Source organism: Papilio machaon, chromosome 12, assembly GCF_912999745.1.
Source record: "Papilio machaon chromosome 12, ilPapMach1.1, whole genome shotgun sequence".
Taxonomy (NCBI): domain Eukaryota; kingdom Metazoa; phylum Arthropoda; class Insecta; order Lepidoptera; family Papilionidae; genus Papilio; species Papilio machaon.
The window spans coordinates 2949752-2970249 of NC_059997.1; the positions used below are offsets into that span (position 1 = coordinate 2949752).

At 34.0% G+C, this 20498-nt stretch overlaps 2 protein-coding genes across 2 annotated transcripts in view; one reads left to right on the plus strand and one right to left on the minus strand.

The window, feature by feature from the left end:
• LOC106713797 (collagen alpha-1(XVIII) chain) overlaps positions 1-20374 on the plus strand; it is a 107402-nt gene extending 87028 nt beyond the window's left edge. The window contains exons 6-26 of the mRNA XM_045680278.1: positions 891-978; positions 1942-1988; positions 2335-2445; positions 5723-5878; positions 6239-6436; positions 9402-9569; positions 9762-9879; positions 9950-10033; positions 10114-10157; positions 10275-10484; positions 10739-10882; positions 11118-11216; positions 15020-15269; positions 16160-16266; positions 16716-16808; positions 17347-17493; positions 17716-17846; positions 18400-18579; positions 18754-18897; positions 19272-19355; positions 19909-20374. Coding sequence (XP_045536234.1) covers positions 891-978; positions 1942-1988; positions 2335-2445; positions 5723-5878; positions 6239-6436; positions 9402-9569; positions 9762-9879; positions 9950-10033; positions 10114-10157; positions 10275-10484; positions 10739-10882; positions 11118-11216; positions 15020-15269; positions 16160-16266; positions 16716-16808; positions 17347-17493; positions 17716-17846; positions 18400-18579; positions 18754-18897; positions 19272-19355; positions 19909-20014 — 2709 coding nt within the window. The 3' untranslated portion in view covers positions 20015-20374. The remainder of the gene's footprint in view (positions 1-890; positions 979-1941; positions 1989-2334; positions 2446-5722; positions 5879-6238; positions 6437-9401; positions 9570-9761; positions 9880-9949; positions 10034-10113; positions 10158-10274; positions 10485-10738; positions 10883-11117; positions 11217-15019; positions 15270-16159; positions 16267-16715; positions 16809-17346; positions 17494-17715; positions 17847-18399; positions 18580-18753; positions 18898-19271; positions 19356-19908) is intronic.
• LOC106713798 (cytochrome P450 6B2-like) lies at positions 11246-13653 on the minus strand. Its single transcript, XM_045680279.1, has 2 exons — positions 12251-13653; positions 11246-11484 (listed from the first exon to the last, which is right to left on the minus strand). The coding sequence occupies exons 1-2, from the start codon at positions 13602-13604 to the stop codon at positions 11312-11314; spliced, it is 1527 nt and encodes a 508-aa protein (XP_045536235.1). The 5' UTR covers positions 13605-13653; the 3' UTR covers positions 11246-11311.
• Positions 20375-20498: the final 124 nt, after the last annotated feature.

Here is a 20498-nt window from a genome sequence, read left to right on the forward strand (position 1 = left end):
TTCAAAAGTCAATGTGTACTCTATTGTCACAAGTATCTTCGGAATTAATCTCCAAGAAGACTAAATTAATCATCGTGTCTACTATCAGAAATTGACATGTACTAAACCATTATACAGGTTTTGGTTATGCGATATTCGAATCACAATTTTTTCGTTTAATTAATTGGATAAATTAATAGGAGGATAGGAGGTAGGCCTAGGAAGAGATGGATGGATTGCGTGAAAGATGACATGATCAAGAAGGGGGTGACAATGGAGATGACGGCAGACAGATTCATTTGGAGGACGGGAACCTGGTGCACCGACCTTACGTATGTGGGACAAGGTCAAGGAGATGATGATGATGAAATTGGATAAATTAATGAATGTGAGCAAGCAATACCTGCGTTATTGAACTAAAACATTTGTGCGTTTTTAACCCGATCCATACAAATTATGTAACAGACGGCAATAAATAATATAATATGGTTAAATTATATCGATAAGTTAGTAAGGTCCATTGTAATTATCTTACTTGTTACTAATTATTAATATTATATATGCGAAAGATAAGATGGATGGATGTATGGATGTTTGTTAGAAGGTATCAAACGGCTCAACGGATCTTGATGAAATAGTTTTTTTTTTTTTTTAACCGCGCAGACGGAGTCTCTTGCGACATCCAGTGATTTTATTAGTTAGTATTTATTATACTATGATACTATATATATAGTATCATACAATCAGTCAATCGTAAATTAAATTTCGTAATGAACGTGGCCGTAAATTGAATATGATTTCTTTGCTAATTTTGTGCTGAAGCGTAGAAAAATTATTACTTTTTAAATGTATAATTTATTCATAAAAGTCGGATCTAATTTGGGGTCATCAATTAATTACATTTGATTCAGGTGGACCAAGAGGAGGGGGATGCCGAGGGGTCCGGTCGCTATGGTACCATGCCGCCGCCCTTTCCGCCCCTACCGCCGGGACTAGACGGTGCGACTGATTACTTTTCTAAATTTAACATAATATTACTGAAGACGGTACTGCGATCTTCACTTATTATAATCAAATAACAATAGCTCCGTAAATCTTAATCTTAAGTGGAATTTAAAGCAATGGTGATTAACAGCGAAAAATCTTATCAGTGATCTATCTTTTTGTCAATACAGTCAAAACCGTTTATGGCAACATCGTTTAGAACAACATACCGGTTAAATTGACCAAAATCAAAGGTCCTGGCTGAATGTTATATACATATCTTTCCTATTAATACCTGTCACCGGTTGTTACGACTATCGGTTTTTATGACTCAATATGAGTAGTCCCTTCGATGTCGTTATAACAGATTTTGACTGTATTAATATTGTTTGTTAAATTGTTTTATAGTAATCTATGCAGAATACTCGTGGATGGACAATATTCTTGAGCACAATGAACAATCACTATAAATTAATTTTTTAAAACAAATAAGAATATTATCTGACCAAAATCGGATATGTTATGATCGAAAAATTCATTTTAAGTGTTATACAATATCATTTTGGTATAAACCTTACCAATTTATCTTTGAAATATAGTACTTCAAATGAATTATGAGTTAAAATGTTCGTGAATTGCAGTAAATTTTTAAACAAAGTTGTTTTCATGTTGCCACAACAGCCCCTATGGCATTATCAGATGTGATAACTGTGCTTTGGTATTAAACTTTCACGTTTCAAATTTAAACATTTCAAAATGTTTCTGTGGAATAATTTTAGGATTATGTTAAAAGAACTCTATGTTTAATTACTAAATTCATTACTTAGTATGTATACAATTACTTCAATTCTCGTTATATACTTTAACAAAAGTACATAACACATTGTTTAAATTAGAACAGCTTACAATTTTTATTTACACAATTATGAATGACATAAATATAACAAATTCGTGTCAATGCTTCTCTTCTGATTTCAGGATATTCACCGCGACTGAGAGGAGAAAAAGGAGATCGCGGACCAAGGGCAAGAAAACAAATCTTGATTCATATTGCACACTCATAGTCATAACACCGTTCTATTAATAAATATGTTTGAAAACATTTTATTGTTTCATATAAACTAACGTTTTCCACTGCCAAAACACACGTACATGAAATATATTACTATTGTGCAAGTACTACATAGTACATTAAATATTGTTCAAATAAAAAATACTATGATCTGTAAAGGTGTTCTGTAGAAATATATGGTATTTTCGACTTATGTTTTATTACGATTATTCAGTAATTTATCAAGATTATATTTACCTATACAAGTAGGTATATAACATACAATCAGTGTGTTCTTTATACTTGTTTGTTTTGTTTAGGGGCCGCCTGGAGAATCGATCAGAGGCCCTCCAGGACCACCGGGACCTCCGGGCCCACCGGGGACCCCTGGGACAGTGCCAGTACACGAGTTTTCTGGATCAGGAGATGGCGTAAGTATATTTTATATTTTCTCTTATTCTATTCTAACTAAAATCCTAGTATTACGTTATCTTGAAACATAGTACAGAAGTTGTATTGCCCAATAAACTAACTGCATTAAGGAATAATTACTGTTTACTGTAATAACTATAACAGTCTGTTAATTGCTAAAAGTAAAGATACGATTGGACAATTAGTTTCAGTTTTAACTCACGTTTTCAGTGTCAATTTCTAGGCGAAGGAATTAATTGAGATTGCAATTTTGACAAAGCGATTATAGTCAAATATGCCTAAAATAAAATGAATTACCTAATATTAAGACTATATCACAGTCTTAGTTTAATGCATTTCGTAGAAGTATTAGCCACTTTGTGATATAGCTAGCAAATGTTTGTACCAAATTAAATTATACCAATATTTCTCAGAACTACTGCTTCACCATAACTTCTATTAGTCGTTACTGAGCTCTGCTAGCACTTATGACGTAAAAGATATAACAAAATATTAGGTCAAGCGACTATTTAGATGACTCTTGTATAATAAACAATGTCACAATTGCCTCTACAAGTGCATACAAGCCAAGGCTCTTAGTGGTAAAGTTTGATTCGATTGATTAAGAACAATAAATTTTTATTACTCATTTTATTGAATCGAGATATTGATTAATCAAAGCATGCAATATTGCATATTCAAGGCTGCTTTTATTTAACTGTGGTAGAGGCCAGCACACAACAACTTCTGTTTCTCGATATGGCCGACTCGCTCTCGACTGTACAGAAGACAGACGTGAAATTAAAGCAATTCCGCGTTTCAACTGATTAGTGTTCGTTCCAGAGGCTAATTCTAGTCTCCTTTCCCTTTCCACCCTTCTTTATCTTGTAAAGAAAAGATAGGATTTTGACAGAGATGGGATGATGTGATGATGAATATGATTTAAAAAAAATCTACTGTCGAAACACTCATCACGGATGACAATTGTCCCTCTTTAAAGAAATTAAATAAAAAATTTGCACGGTTGTTTGTGTCTTATATCATAAGTACATCAAATCGTGACAAGTAATGAAAACTACAGCAGCCATTAAAAGACTTGAAGGGGATGTGAAGAATGAATTCAAAAACGAAAACTCAATTACGGCGAACAAGTTACTTGAGATATGACTACGACTTAGGGTTCTTCAAGAAGCGACCGTGCCTCTTTCTTAAAGGGTGTCAACACATCAGCAGTTCCTCTGATATTGTGAATGTTCATTTGCGGCGATGATCACTTCGGTGTTCCCGCTGCTCCTTTGCCCACTTGTTACATCAAAAAACAGGTGACTACCAGAAGAATTCTGAACTACTTCCGAATACAGTGTTGCTTAATGCTATTCAAGTAGGTTAAATATAAAACTGCTTTCAATACCAGTAAAAATCGATAAATAGAACTTATATCACCTATTACTGCTTTTGTGAGATAATATCCGTTTATTCCAATTTCATTATCGATAAGTTTTTATCTGATCAGATAGAAGTAAAGTAGGTTAATATAGTAAATTTATTTTCAATTATATTATTATTCGCATTCTCATATTTGTAACTACGTTTTAAATAGGAATCAAAATTAATTTATTTTTAAATAAATTTAAATTGACTACTAACTACTAATGTATTGTTATTCTGAAAGGAAAGATGCCATTCTTTTGTTTGGGCGATTGAACTTTCACGCTTACTACTTGGAACCTACCTGATTATAATCCTATATATTTTAGAATTATATTGAAATCTAGACGCATTGTTCCTAATCATTATTAATGACTTATTATTATATTTAGCGCCTGTATATTTGCGATTAGCAAATATGACTGACTGAAAATAGTTAACAAATTCTTTAACAGGTCCTTAAAATGTTCTAATAATTCAATTAGACGGAAACTTGGTGTACTTCACATTGAGAAGTGAATTTAACGTTGAGGCTCTAACAAAGTTTATTAAGCTCTTGGCGCGGCTCCAACGCTCGTTTTGAGGTATTGATTTATTTGATTTCGCTCACCGGCCACATTTCGAACCGTAACAGTCGTGTATGACATAACTTTTATCTGTAATTTGTCACTTGAGGGATGGAGTTAGTTTCGTCAAAAATATTATATACTACTTGTATATATAGGCCCCTCGGACAGAAGACAATGTAAAACTTCGTCGAAAAGAGTCGTATATATATAGTCAATAAATTTGATCTGCCATTTTGAAAATCGCAACAACTTTTTTCATGACGATCTTCACAAACAGGTTGCAAGCGACTTTCTTTGGCGATCACAGATAGAAATGTCGGCGACGCGCGTTTTGTACTAACCCTTTAACATAGTATTACGTGAATATCTTAGCTAATAAAATCGTCGAGATTCGAATATTACGAAAACTAGCTTTAAATTTTTAATATTGTACTTTTTATCATAAAAAATTTCTTATAGGGTTGTAATTTTGCATAAAAATTAAATCGAGTATTTTAAAATTCATTTTTAACATAATTCAAACGTGATGATCCTGAACTGTTTTAAATTTCCGATAAAACTTATGGAGCGGAACCTTTAAAGTTCACAATACGAGATACTTTGTTCGTCACGCTCTAATGATTTAAAACACCTGTTTATAGAAGCAATTTAAAATCGACTTTAAACGCATTGTTACCATAAACGTGGTAGCGGAGGCTAATTCTAGTCTATCTTCCCTCTCCAATCTTTTTTTATGAGGGAAGGTGCAATCGACGATCTAGATTAATAAGAAAACATAGTAAGGTATCGTTTTTCAGTTCTTCCTCACACAGTCCAATATAAATAGGCAACGCAGTTCTAATACATAATGCTGTTGATGTCTTTGGGTAGCGGATATAAAAAAAACTACTGACTTAGTTCAAAGTCAATTAAATCATAGAATTCCATGAATCTTTTTTTCCCAATTTTTTATGTATAGTTAAAATTAATATAATATTCTTATTTAATATTTCATCCGAGGGACGTTTTAAATTAAATTAAACAAAAACTGTTCGTTCAACAGTAGTTTTTTTTTTATAATTCCTTATATATTAATAAAAATTATGTTTCTTTTAAATGGCTTGCAGAAGACCGAAGTTAAGGTATGTAATTTTTATCATGGTTGTATGATAAAAATACACAATTGTATCTAAACCTATTTATTAAATTGTGAGTTAAGTTGTTGTTTACAAAAAACCGAAAAAAACATAAAAAATCAACAAAGTAAAATAAATTTGATATGATACGTGAATTCGATTTTCTTTTATTTATTTTATTACAGCAAATCTTCGGGGAGCATTATGTGTCCCCGGGACAGTGCAGTTGCAATGCGAGCGTAATACTGTCACTGTTGGAAAAGGCTCCAGAGCTCCGAGGACCTCCCGGACCTCCCGGCATGATGGGTATCGAAGGCAGGATCGGTGCACCCGGCATCGCGGTAAGTTTCCAATGTTACTAAAGAACTACTTGAAATCACCAATCGAAGAATGTAAAGAAAGTTTATCAATGTTCGAAAAAAATGTGCTAAGCAATTGGTATTACAAAAACACCAACAATGGTAGACGCCAACATCTATTAAATGAATTGGCTGGCTCGACTGGTATTATAATATGACCACACAGAAGACATACGTAAAGTGGAAGCAATTCCACGTTTCGTCTGTGTGCGTGCCGGATGGTGGTGCTGTTTCTTTAAAACTTCCTTCTTATAAGAATTCTTATGAAGTAACAACATATACATGATATCTAAGTTCATCTAATTTACTATATTCATTTTTACATTCTGATATTATTTTTAGGGCCAGCCAGGGATACCCGGTGAAAGAGGACCAGCGGGACTGCGAGGGGAAAAAGGGGAGAGGGGGGATGTAGGACCACGCGGTCCTGAGGGTCAACCTGGACCTAAAGGGGAGCCGGGGGTGGACGGGAGAACGGGTAACCCGGGCCAACCAGGCCCACCCGGACCTCCCGGACCTTCGGACTATAGTAATTTCGAGGTAAGTAGTAACATATATCTTCCATAATTTGTCTACAATATCGTACTATTATTGATTTATTTTTAGTATCGTATTATTGATCTATTTTTCTCAATTATATGGGTTCTCAATTTATACGTTAATATTTTTCTATCCGTTTTATAATAATATTCCTACATAGATATTTATAACATGTATGAAAACTATTGTATTTGTTGCTTTATATAACAGAGCAAAAAAATATTTGGAGTTAAGCTGCTTTTATAAAACAATAGGTTCATAAAATATATTAAATTTATACATATATTCAGGTAATTAATAATAAAGTATTCTTATTAGTGATTCCGTTACACGCTGTTACAAAATTCGCGGATGAAAACATTGTGACCAATTCCCGAATTCACGGAAAAATATTTTACTATTCTCGGTTTCAGACAATATATCCTGTCTATATTAGTGTCTTGTATTACCGATTCACGTGTGACCTTCTTACCAACGCCGCCTTTTTTTAATTTCTTTTCATTTAGCACAACAACTCCTACCAAAGACTGACTGTAGTAATTCTAATGTATTTTACATTGTTTGAAAAAAATCTGTGTACATTAATCCCATCTCAAATTCACTTTTTCTCGACATCTTGCAAAGTTAAGCCACAGTTTAATACAAATTGCTATTACACATACGTGGATTCCTGGATCGTGGCAAATTTTTGGAACGTAAACGCCGCGAATAGTGGGGTCTTACTGTACAATCAAATTTCGTGGGCTCATAGCAAGTGGATGGATCGCCGACACCTCGCCAACCGGACGCTACGCGAGCCGGTACCGGATAGGCAAGGAGTTTTCGATTCCGTGTTAACCTTTATTCAATGTATATTATGTTAATTCTAGTTATTTATTTGTCTTTTATTCAGTCAAACTGGAAGCCGAGACAAATTTATAAGGTAAGGCACAGAAACTATGATAATATAGTTTTCATTAAAAGTAGCAGTTTGTTAGAACAAATCTTACTCGTATTTAGATACACGGGTAATTTGCTTTGAGTTAAAATGTGTCTTATTTATGCTAATTTAAATGAGATTTCTTCTTTAAGTAGGACACAATAAATAATCCGAAATAAGATCTTTCAAAAAACAACCATCATTTTTTTGATAACTGTCTCAAAAAAAGTTGTTCAAGTTTCAAATGCGATACCGAATAACTTTTTCCATTGAAAGATTGTCTTAATGTGTAACTATGTATACTTACAAATTCCTCACTTTAGCTAGGAGACGTCTACTGCCAAAATACAGAACTGAAACTTCTCATAATAAATCTTTGAAAAATATACCATAGGGGGCGTCCATAAATTACGTGAGGTGTTTAAAGGGGGGAGGGGGTCGAGTCAAATCTCATCTAATCTTACGTTGGAGGGAGGGGGGGTCTCGGCAAATATCACGCAATTTTTTTTCTGATTGAAACAAAAAAAAATTATACTATTTTGGTCCATTTAATCCAGATTGTACATGCATAAGATTTAATCTTAAGCGTAATCGTAATACGATAAAGATCATTCACTAATTCGTTCAATAGAAAATAATTTCATTCATACTTCGACGTTATACATTTACTTACTGTCAAACCACCATATTTGTTTTATACACTGAGAGAAAATTTTATTTAACAGTAATAAAAAAGTTTAGTTAGTTTACTTTGCATCTAGCACAAGAGCTGCAGAGCACAGGCGATCAGCCCACATTGTACCAGCTAAGCAAGCGCGTATGTTCCGAAAAGTGCGACCCTCACGGATTGTCACAAGACGAGCTAATGAATTACTTTGTGCAAGTGCCAATGGCTTAGAGTGGCTAGATCAGAACGAAGTTGAAGGATCAGATGATTTTACTGAAAATCATATGGACATGTTGGTTCCAATAGTCTCTCTTGAGACCGTGCATGATTCTCCATTGACTGAATTAGAGTAGATACTCTTTTTTAATCTAAGTAGTTAAGATTTAAGTATTCTATTGTTAAATTTTTATTACACTTATAATTAAACTCTCAGCAACATTGATTACTAGTCATAACTAGTCGTAAATAAAAGCACGAAGCAAATTTGTTTTTTTCTTTTTACAATGACAATCCAACGCGTTTACGTAAGAAACTCACATTTTGAAAAATCTCACGTGAGATTGGGAGATGGGGGAGGGGGTTGAATAAAATCTCACGACATCTCACCAGGGGGGGAGGGAGGGGCAGAAAATTAAAAAAAACACCTCACGTAATTTATGGACGCCCCCATATTTGAAAATATACTGTGCAGGTGTTTCGGCTTTGGCAACCGACCACTATTTTTTTACAAAGTTTGACTAGTTTACATTAATTATAGTTCTGTAATCATTTGGCATAGCTGTACAACTGAAGCTGTGTAAGCTGGAAAAACACAGAGGCTACCAATTAATTTTTTTTTCTCCGCGCTGACGGAGTCGCAGGCGACTGCTAGTTTGTTGATACCTAACAGTTAGCTTTATTTCCATAAAACGAGTATTATAACTTTGGCTAATTTACAACCATTAAATCACTATAACCATCACTAATAGTGATAGTATACAATTAATAACCATTATTCAAGCTATAATTACTGGCGCGTGTAAGAAAGAAATATCAACTTCCTTGTATACTTTGTTGCAAATGTATGCTGTACAAAGTAATAATAACGTTAGTGTTAATTGTATATGTTAGTTGTGTTTGTATATATTTTTTGATCAAATTTCTAGACAAAGAAATATTAACATAAAATGTTATGACTCAAACTATTAATATTATGACTCGTAATACTTGTAGAATGCCAGACGAACCCAAGTTTTTTTTTTTATCCTTGTGCGATTTTCATATGATAAGAGCGTTAAAAACAACAACAACGATGACTAACAGCATTTAATATTTACCTTTGTATGGAAATTTGACTCGAATTTTCTTTTTAACTTTAAAGAAGTTATTGTTTTCAAAAGGAATCGCTGATGGGATCATACGGCGGAGTTCTTGGTCGTCCCGGTGCGCCAGGACCTAAAGGCGATGCCGGTCAACCGGGTCCAATGGGGTTGCAAGGAGAAAGAGGTTTCACCGGGCCCAAAGGTGAACGAGGACAACCGGGTCAGAACGGAGCTAAAGGTGACCGCGTAAGTTAATTTTACATGTTAGTGGAATTTAAAATGATGAATTAGAATATAGTAATTAATTAGTTTTTAGCTGAATATTCGACTTATTCATAAAGTGCTTCTTGCGTTATGTCTACTTACTCTACGTCTTCTTGTATGTTTACCGTTTTGTGTCTTTATTCTTTATTAGTGGATAATATTGCGTTTCTCTAGGGGCATCCGGGCCCTCAAGGTGATCGAGGACCTAAAGGAGAACGTGGCAGTCCAGGTCTCGATGGCCGACCGGGCTTACCTGGGGCAAATGGTCGATCTGCTGAGAAAGGGGAAAAAGGTAAAATTAATTTCTTGAGCAATCATTATTCTATTGAAGACGTAATCAGAGAAGAATTACATTTTTTTAGGTGAACGAGGTTTACCGGGCCCGCCTGGTCCACCCACACCGGCCGTCGATAGTTTGACTGGACGCAGCGAACATTTATTCACTGGTACAGAACATACATACATTTTTCTCATTAACAATATTTAAACTACAACACCTAATGATTTTAAACGTATTTTCTTTTAGGGCAACAAGATATACAACTGGAAAAAGGTGTAAAAGGTGAAAAGGTACAATTACCAAACAATAATTTTCTTGTTTTCTTACCTACAGAATAGTATATTTGCAGAAATTAGAATATTTCTAGCATCGATAAATACACTAAATAAAGCAAATACTTTTGACAGGGCGAAAAAGGGGCCCAAGGCAATGATGGTACTCCTGGGTTTCCTGGCAAAGATGGGAAACCGGGTGAAAGAGGGGACATCGGACCATCAGGGATGCCGGGAGTTGCCGGTCCTCCAGGTGTACCGGGACTGAAGGGAGATAAAGGGGAGAGAGGACCTCCGGGGCCAGTCAGCGTCACAACATCAGGATCCGACATAATAACTATAAAGGTAAACACACTAAAATTTAGAATGCGAAGGTAAAATATGTATGAATTAATTTGTAAAACAATTGTCCCTTTTCATACTTTTCTGCATAGAAATTCATACTTTAAGTGTAATTAAGGAATTACGTTGGGTTTTAAAACTGCTACCTTTATTTGGATGTTATTGAGTAAAAGGATATTGGATAAAATAAAACCTTAGACTTAGATGATAATAAATTAGTATTTTAAGTTTGTGATTAAATAATTAAATGTATGTAGGGAGACAAAGGAGAGCCTGGTCTTCGTGGAAGAAGAGGAAGGCCGGGCCCTCCTGGGCCTCGAGGACTCCAAGGTATCCAAGGCCCTCCGGGAACCCCGGGACGGACAGGCGAAAAGGGAGAAATAGGCCTCCCTGGGTGGATGGTGAGTGAAATAACAAATGATTTAAACAAAAAATCTTTAATCTTAATTTACAAAGTATCACAATATAAACAACATTGTTAAGTTTTTAACTAATATTATAAAATTTATCACACTTATATTTTTTTCTTCACGCCTCCAAATAAGAATGTCAAGGTAATAGGCTATTACAAATAATAAATATTGTATTGTGTTAATTATAATACTACGTAATTGTCTCATTTTGATTTATGTTTAGGGACGACCAGGAACACTTGGTCCCCCGGGTACACCTGGACCTGTTGGACCCAAGGGTGAAAAAGGGGATCCTGGAGTCAACATTCTCGATGTCTCAATGGCAAGTAAAATATTTAAAATTTATAATTACTTTAACCAGAAAAGTACCTAAAGCTTAAGCATTACTTTCGTATTAGTAATCCTGTTAACATAATATTATGATGCTCTCTTCCTTATTTTAAGAGGCAATCCGCCTACAAAACTTTCGGCAACAATCGCTGTAGGCTCCGGCTTCGGATATCTCACGCTACATTTTGCAGGTTCCACGGAAAACTTCTGTAAAACTGCTGCAAGTCCTGCCATGGACTGCATCTGTCCCAGTCTTTCACCTATAAAATTAAAAGAATATATTTTTTAACAACCTAATAAAAATACGACTATGCGAATGAAAGAAATAACATCCAAAGCTAATAAGCTATATCAAATATAACTAATAAGTTATTCAAAAAGGGTCTTAAGAATATGCTGTTACTGTATACCAACTTTATTAGGTCACTAAGTTAAGATAATGTCAGCAACCAAAAAGCCATATCTGTCCAGTATACGAATTCTGTACCCACTAGAGTAGCTGATTTTAATAATAGCAGATGACAAGACGTTTATCGAAATACTAGATAAAAAATAACAAGTTTTTAAATGGCATGCCTCGTCGTTTACCACGAGACTCATAATAATATCCTAGCAATACGAGTATTTTTAAATACCACATATAACATAGATTTTACGTCACAACTAAATAGCGTGTTTTAGAATTTAAAACTGTGTAAAACTAAAAAGGCCGTTATGTATATAAAAACGACGACGACAATTTTGTAGAACGTAAATCTTTATTCGTCAATTATAATTTTTTTTACACAAATTAGTAAATAGTAATTAATTAAGTATAAGTAATATCCTAAAATCATTATCAGCTGCTTCAATCTAATCTTACATTGCGGTAAACGATCGAGTATGAACAATGTTTTAATTGAATCCGATTTGACTCTTGTTAATTCTTCTTATGCTCATTAGGTTATTTCTTACATTAGGTTCATAACTCTGCCTCTGATTTTATTGGTTATTACTTAATAAAAGTTGCATAATATCAATACTTACCGACGCATGCTCTTGGACCTTCACCAAAAGGTAAAAACACATTCTTAAATTGTTTTCTTCCCAAATTAAATCTTTCGGGGTTGAATTTTTCCGGGTCTTCAAAGTACTTCATATCGTTATGCATAGCTTGTATTGGAATCATAACTTTTACACCTTCGTTTATTGTAACACCAATTTCAGGAATGGTATATTTTGGTGATGTACACATTCTAACAATATAGGCTACCGATGGGTACATTCTCATTGCTTCATAAAAAGCTTTTTCTAGATAAGTCATTTCATTTACTGCTTCATAAGTAATTTTATTATCATATTTTTTTAACACTTGATCAATTTCTTCTTGCACTTTTAATTGATATTCTGGGTTAAAAGCTAATTGATGCAATGTATAACTGGATGCTGTAGATGATGTCTCGAAACCGGCTCCAAAGAATACAAAGACTTGAGCTATCATTATCATGTCTGTCATTTCCAATGTAACTACTTTCGGAGATCCATCGCTATTTCTTCTCTCAATAGATTCACCAATTATTGTACCTTTTTCTTTTAGTTCTAACATGAGATCGATAAAATCGTTTTTACCCGAGGGCTTATAATTTCTATCTCTCATAACAGTTTGAACCAAGAGAGTCATAGATTTTTCAAGTTGTGGATCTAAGAAATGAAGATTTTTGCATAATTCCGGAAATAATAATTTCAGAGCTGCATGCAAAGCATCTTTAGGCGTTCGTTGAAATATTCTTTTACCTAATCTTCTGAATTCGGAATTTTCATTGCTCAAAGAATCCATGGATATTCCAAAACCGCAAGTCCCAATAAAATCAGTGGTATATCTTGCCATTAATTCACGAACATCATATGAATCTAAATGGGAGACTTCCTCTGTGATGATTTGTAACTTTTCTGCTCGCTCAGTAATAATAGGAAACATACCTTTTAATTTAGCCGTACTGAAGGCCGGAGTGAATCGTTGCCTTATTAAACGCCATAAGTCACCATCGGCAAAAAATAAATTTTTCAATAGTGGCTCTATAACAGTCTTATGAGGATTAAAGCCTCGGGCATAAAAGTGTTGGAAATCACTTACGAGAATTCTCTTTGCTATTTCTGGATCTCTTATTACCAATTCGGGTTTCATACCTCTAAAGAACCCAACTACTTTCTCATTTGGATATTTGTTGTAAGCTTCTGTGGCTAACATGGCCATACTTGCTTGTTGAAAAAACTGTCGTAAGTTATTCCCCAAAAACGGTATCGGAACATCATGTTTCACACCTCTCTTCTTCCAATAGTTTAATGATCTAATATTATATAGATATAGCACTATCACAAATACAAACAAAAAATACCACATTTTAAGCAGAAACTTTTCACTGGTCTCGTTAACGTGCGCTCTGTAGCAGAGCAACAGTGCGAATAACCCTTATCCACATCGCGGTAATGATAAAGTAAGATAATATCGTTGTAACGTTATTGGGTTCATTATATTTTTACACAATATGTTTGTTACAAAATGTAAACGCTTCCATTAAAGTTACTTTTTAGGCTTAATAATTTTAATACATAAAAATAAGTATGAAATGTCAGTAGTTTATCTAAATAGTTATTTTAGTAAAAATAAATATATTTCAAAGTTTTCAACTACAAACCTGTTCAGTTAGATCTATTTACTATATACAAAATTTAAAAATATTACAATATTATTTAAAAATGCGATGTTTACGTAGCGTGCAAAATTTTATTCAAAACATTTTATTTTTTTAAATATATTTTAAAGATAATATTTCTACGAAATAAACATGTCGGATATTACGTGCAATAAATCTTTTCAAATGTCGATATATTAAATGACGTAAACATAATATATTTAAGTAGACAGAGTTTTTTAATTCTCTACCGAATCCTAAAATTTTAATAAAAAATGATTTGGCGGTGACCAATGAACGATGGACAATATCGGACCAATAATAACTACTTACGTAATAAGTATGCTAATAGTGGCAAAAAATTATGGAAATATCTGTATTGTAACTCCAATATTGGATGCCAAAAAATCAACTAACTCACGTCGAGTTAGTTAATTTTTTGGCTTGCATTAGGTTTTTTTTGTTAATGTTAATTTCAAACTGGTGATAGATTATACTGTGTATTTCGCTTCGAAGCTTATCACTACACTCAACAAGTTTTTTTAGCCTTTGTCACTGACGTCTTCTTAAAGCATGAATAAATTTTTTGACACAATTATTGACAACTTAAAAATGACTTGTCACAAAATAATTCGCATCATTTATTTGAAAGTGCGAACGAGTACCATAACCAGAACAGGTTATGCACACTCGTAACTAGGGGTAAATGATCAAGATTCCGTTGCATTCCTTTACACTTACCGTTGGTTTCTGAAATCTCTGCATAAATTATCCTTGTCAAAACAGATAATACTATGTTTTAAACATGGATTTTGGTCTCAGAAGCCCACGATTAAAGATTGTTTATGCAAATTCGAAATCAATAAATTCCTGTTTATTTTTCCTAAAAATATACCCTACTCCATGGTATGCAGTTTGAATAAATAAAAAAATCAAAATCACAAATTTGAAGAAAAAGTACTTTAACTTGAGTGGATGAATAAAAAGTAAAAATAAAATTGAAGTTTGGAAGGCAAAAAAATCTCTATTTTACGTCTACTCTCGTCTATCTCTACTTGATCTTTTTCCCATCATTTCAAATTTTTTTAATTTTACAACATTTTTAATTTATGTTTTTCTACAGTTTAAAGGCGAGAAAGGAGATCGCGGTGAAGATGGAACGCCGGGTACCAAAGGCGAACAGGGGCCACCAGGTCCCCCTGGTACTTCAGGGTTGAGGACTGAAGCTGTGCAGTACGTACCTGGTCCACCAGGACCACCAGGACCTCCCGGCTCTCCAGGCGTATCTATCGTAGGACCAAAAGGCGAGCCAGGGCAAAGCTATTACGAAGAATATCCAACTCACGGCAGCACCAAATTTTATGGAAAACCAAGTATGAGCATACTCCACTTTTTCCGTAAACAATATTTTAAATACTCATTTAAAATTTATATTTATAGTTATAAAGATTTCGGACTTAATAATAATTGTGTGAAAAATTCCATACAATTAATCTTTAAAATATTTGCATGTTATTAATTCTTAGTAAATTTGCGTTTTTTTTTTTTTTTTTGTAAAAACGGGTAATTGGAGGCTCTTTTTGGGGACTAACTTTACGAATAACACTTTACTGGTTTTTATTTTTAGTTTATATTGATCATGTGTAAGAATAAAATATTAATATATAAGGCGAATTATTTTAATACAATATCAATAAAAGGCATTATTAGAAGAAACTGTTTAGCTGTTACTAAAGGTTACTTGACAAGGAACATTTCCAAAAAAAATTCACTCTCGCTCTCTCTGAAAAGTGTTCAAGAATTACAAGATGTTTTCTGTGAATGCTTTAGTAGTACAAACAAATGATGATGCGCTAATGTTTATTTTCCATGCTACTTGGAATAGTCGCAAAGAGTCCTTTAGATGAGCTTAAAGCTTTGCGAGAACTCAAAGATCTCAAAGACAGATCTAGAGATCGTGGAAGTAAGTAAAATTGTCAATATCGATATATATTATTTAGAGATACGAGTACCTTATAAGTATTAAAACTGTAAGATTGTATGTTTACTACTCAATAACCCTTTACAACTGAAGCAATATAAAATTGCACAAAAGCATCCATGTTAAAAAATACTATAAAACAAAGACTTCGAAAGGAACCTTTTGGTAAAAACATAGAACTAAATTAAACTTTCTAAGTGTACATTTAAATCTTCTTTATCATTATTAAAAAAGAAAAATCTTAATTTGACTTTTGATTTTAATATGATGTTTATTTGTCAGCTTTTGGAACTACGGAATCAAGGAGTCATCATGAAGAAAATAATGCGAAACCCGCTCCGACAGTACCAAGCGCTGCTGTATTCCAAACTACTGAAGAAATGATGAGAGTAAGACATATTTGCAACTTTCTATTTACACTGTCAAGACATCTGGATAACATATTGCAGCAGAACATAAAACACCAGGGTAACGCAAATATAGCGAAATTTGGAATAAGTTAAAAGGTTGCAGATACATTACTTTCTTTTAATGAACAGAGGACCCCTCCTCATATATATACAGCTGAACCTGGATAAGCGAGAAACCACGATATTTTCCCCGCTTATACAGAATTCTCTTTAACTCGAGTTTATCGCTTATGGAGGTCGTTCGGTCCCACCGGACGAAACGATGATTCTCGCTTGAGGAGGTTTCTAGAATAGAGAGCTTCCTAGAATATGATGAAAAGTACAAGTTAGGTCTATGATAATGAGTGGGATAAAATTATGTGTTTGTACAGTTGTTACGGGAATACATAAGTAAAGTATAAAATACTAAACATGGTGTTTAATTTCAGCTTGCGTCAACAAGTCCAGTGGGAGCACTGGCTTATGTCACTGAGGAACAAGCGCTCTTCGTTAAAGTTAATTCTGGATGGCAATATGTTCTGGTAAATATTTACCTACTAGCTTTTTCAAGATAATTGAAGTATCCTATGCTTTCTTTCAGACTATATTCTACATCTGTGCCAAATTTCATACACACGTTAAGCCATTTTGGAGAAACGTAATAACAAACATCCATCCATCGATGGATTCAAATTTTCACATTTAATGTTATATGTAAGAAGTAAGATAAATTTTAATTTTTAATTTTTTATACGTAAAGTTATTAATAAGTAAAAATGAACAATTTCATTATTTTCCAATAAAATCTAGAATGACATTCTTAATCATTGTCATTATTTATTACGTGAAGTAGTACTCTCACTCAGCAAAAAGTATACAAATAGACCTTAAAAGACATAAACACGAAACGAATATGAAAAATAATTAAGTTGACGCGTTGGATTTGGTTTTGTACTTGTACGTCTATCAAAATGGTTCATTGGAATTAAGCAAACGTATGCTAGGTTAATATTAAAAATGGGTTTGATTCAGCTCTGGTTCGAATTGGTGGTTGCCTCACTTAGTTTATTTTCCCACTAGCTCGGTTCGTTGGTGACACAATCGGCCCCGTCGCCGCCCGCGCCAACGACGCCGACGCATCTGTTGCCAGCTGCTAGCCTGGTCCACTTGCCCATTCATACCAATTTAGTTGAGAATTCCCCGCCTGCGACATCACTAGGACCCACTGTAAGTATTATATTTGATAGATGGTAGTTGTTCATAATTACGCATGAAAAATCATCCCCTCCCCCTGTCCCTCTTATGAGAGATGTAACTATTTCTGTCCAACGGATCCGTATGTCTTTTACTTTGTGCACCACCCTTTAACTCGAACGGTTTTACCGATTTTGAACCCCTCGGTGGGGACCTGTATGAGGTGATGACGACGAATTGATGATAAAATTGCAGTTACGACTCGCCGCCCTTAACGAGCCGCTATCGGGCGACATGCACGGCGTGCGGCGCGCGGATTATGCCTGCTACAGACAGGCTCGCCGCGCTGGATTCAAGGGTACATTCAAAGCTCTACTCACCAGTAGGTAAGATGCATTCAATCAGTATATAAATAATATTAGTAATTCCAAAAGTTTTGAGGTGAGATTAGTACTGGTGTTACTAAAATTTGGTGTAAAAGGTGTAGCTATTTCACCAATTTGGTGGTGTTAGCTAAAACTTTAGTACTTTATAACTAAGCTGTTACAAACAGACTACAGATACATAGTGGTAGAGCCAACAACAACAACATCTGTTGCATAAACGTGCCGGCTCGCCCGTCGTGAAGTAATTCTGTGTTTCGTCTAATGCGTGTACATTCCGGAAGACTGTTTACAGCACTGTTTTCTTTCCCCTATCCCATTTTATGCTTAAAACGATTAAACGGGAAGAGAAATAGGACCAGGCGGGGGACGGGACTTCCCCTCTTCTATCTATTTATGGTATTCTATAAAGAAGCTAAATTCTTACAAAAATATTGATTTGTCTTTTAGATAACATAGATTAACAAACCTTTTCAATTTCACTATATTTGTATCTTTTTTATTTACATACACATTGTTTAATTCAAATAAGTAACAAAATAGAGATGTTTTTTAGAATCCAAAACCTAGACTCGACGGTGCGTTACTCGGACCGTCACTTGCCTGTAGTGAACACGCGGGGCGAGATGTTGTTCAAGTCGTTCGCTGAGATTTTCGATGGTAGCGGTGGTCTCATGTCTGGAGCGCCCAGGATATACAGCTTCAACGATAAGAACGTAATGGCCGACTCCAACTGGTGAGCATAATGTACTGACTGACTGACAACTTGACTTTGACAGTTAACTACACAATTCGTTGCACACTCAAAGACACCTGAGGGAATGCAAATAAGCTAAAGATCAACAAGCTAACTTCAAGTCTGTTACTAAAGTATATTTTAAAGTGTACTGTCTATATTTTTTGCCAATAGGCCACAAAAGTTCATATGGCATGGTTCATACATGAATGGAGAACGTGCCATGGAGACCTTCTGCGACGAGTGGCAAAGCAACGATCCAAAGTCGCGGGGCATGGCGGCTTCTCTTTACTCTCACAAGCTACTCAATCAAGAAAGGTATGCTGGAAATTAATTTCAAATGTTAAGCTAAAATACAATACAATCTACATATCATATTATTGTTTACATTTTTTTTAATTTAAAGCCTTAATTGCCCTAATGATTATTATGAAAAAGGATAAAGGATTAGGTTCACAGTTTTTAAACTACATATCGTTTCCTGTTCTTATCCGACTCTATATAAGGTCAGCACAACAGGTTTTTGTGTTCCAAACCGACATTCCTATTTTTGCAATATTACCCTTCTCGCAATACTGGGTGCAACAAACACTTTCTTCAATAATCGTTTAAAGTGTTTTTAAGGTGCTAAAGTTTTTGTTCTAGTTTTCGACTAAATGCTACGTTCGTTAATTTAAACATATTCTTTGCAGATATACGTGCAACAATCATTTCGCTGTGTTATGTATTGAAGCAACATCACACGTTAGTAACAGAAGAAAAAGAAATACACGAAGGTAATAGTTGTTAAAAATAAAATTTTCGATAGCTATAAATATGATAATAATGTAATTGATAATTCGCAGATAAGAATGTTATCAATAAAGTAGCAAAAGAATGTAATTATTAAAAAAACAATTTGAAAACATAACTAAGAACAATGGGTTATCAGATATAGAAAATTGTGTGAATAAAATTATTATCTAAATAATTTATTTTAAATTACTTATTACCGAGTGAACATAATTTGGTTAGTCTATATAAATAACTTGTGAGCGTCAGTGGCTCGGGGGTTAAGCACTTGACTTGCAATCTGCATGTCCTGGGTTCAAATCCCGGCATGTAATGTGATTTTCGATTCACATATGTACATTTTTCCGACGTTTTACGATGAAGGAAAACATCGTGATGCAACCTGCACATATCTGAGAAGAAATTCAATGATATGTGTGGGCCAGCGTGGTTGACTATGACTAGTAACCCCTAAGTTAGGTTAGGCTCAAAGCCATTCAGTGGGGACGTATAAATAAAATAGAATTAATCTCAATGAGTTAATTTTATAATTTTCAGATACAACGGTACAAGTTTAATAGACGACGAGGATTATCTTTACAATGCGGAAGAGTATCAACAATTATTAAATGACATTTTTGCTCAACCCTATAGAGAAATTTGAAACTAGATACATGTTTACAAGTGTTCAGTGCTAGCTTAAAGATATAATTAACATTTATTTGCAATCAGACGTGTAATTATGAGATTAATTGAGTTGCTTAGTGTTCAAGAGATTCCTATTAAAGTTAAAATTACGATACTCAGAGTTTGGAATAAAAACGTGGTACGGTAGATGCTTGTATGATTTTAAAACATCAAATTTATACATTCTTAGTTTTATAATATAACATTCGATTATAGTTGTTTAATTGATAAAAGCATAGTATTTCGTCATTGGTTGTAATTAGTTGAAGAATGCGAACGAATTTCTTGTGATATGTATTCCAAGAATTTAATTTGAGACTGTAAATATTGCTTTTATAATGTAGCTTGGTAATTTAATTTAAAATTTACTTGTATTAAAAAACACCGTTATTTTTAATAAGGGGAGTTGCAAACGGCTTAAGAAAAACAATATAGTGTTAGAATATTTAAATAGTTATTAG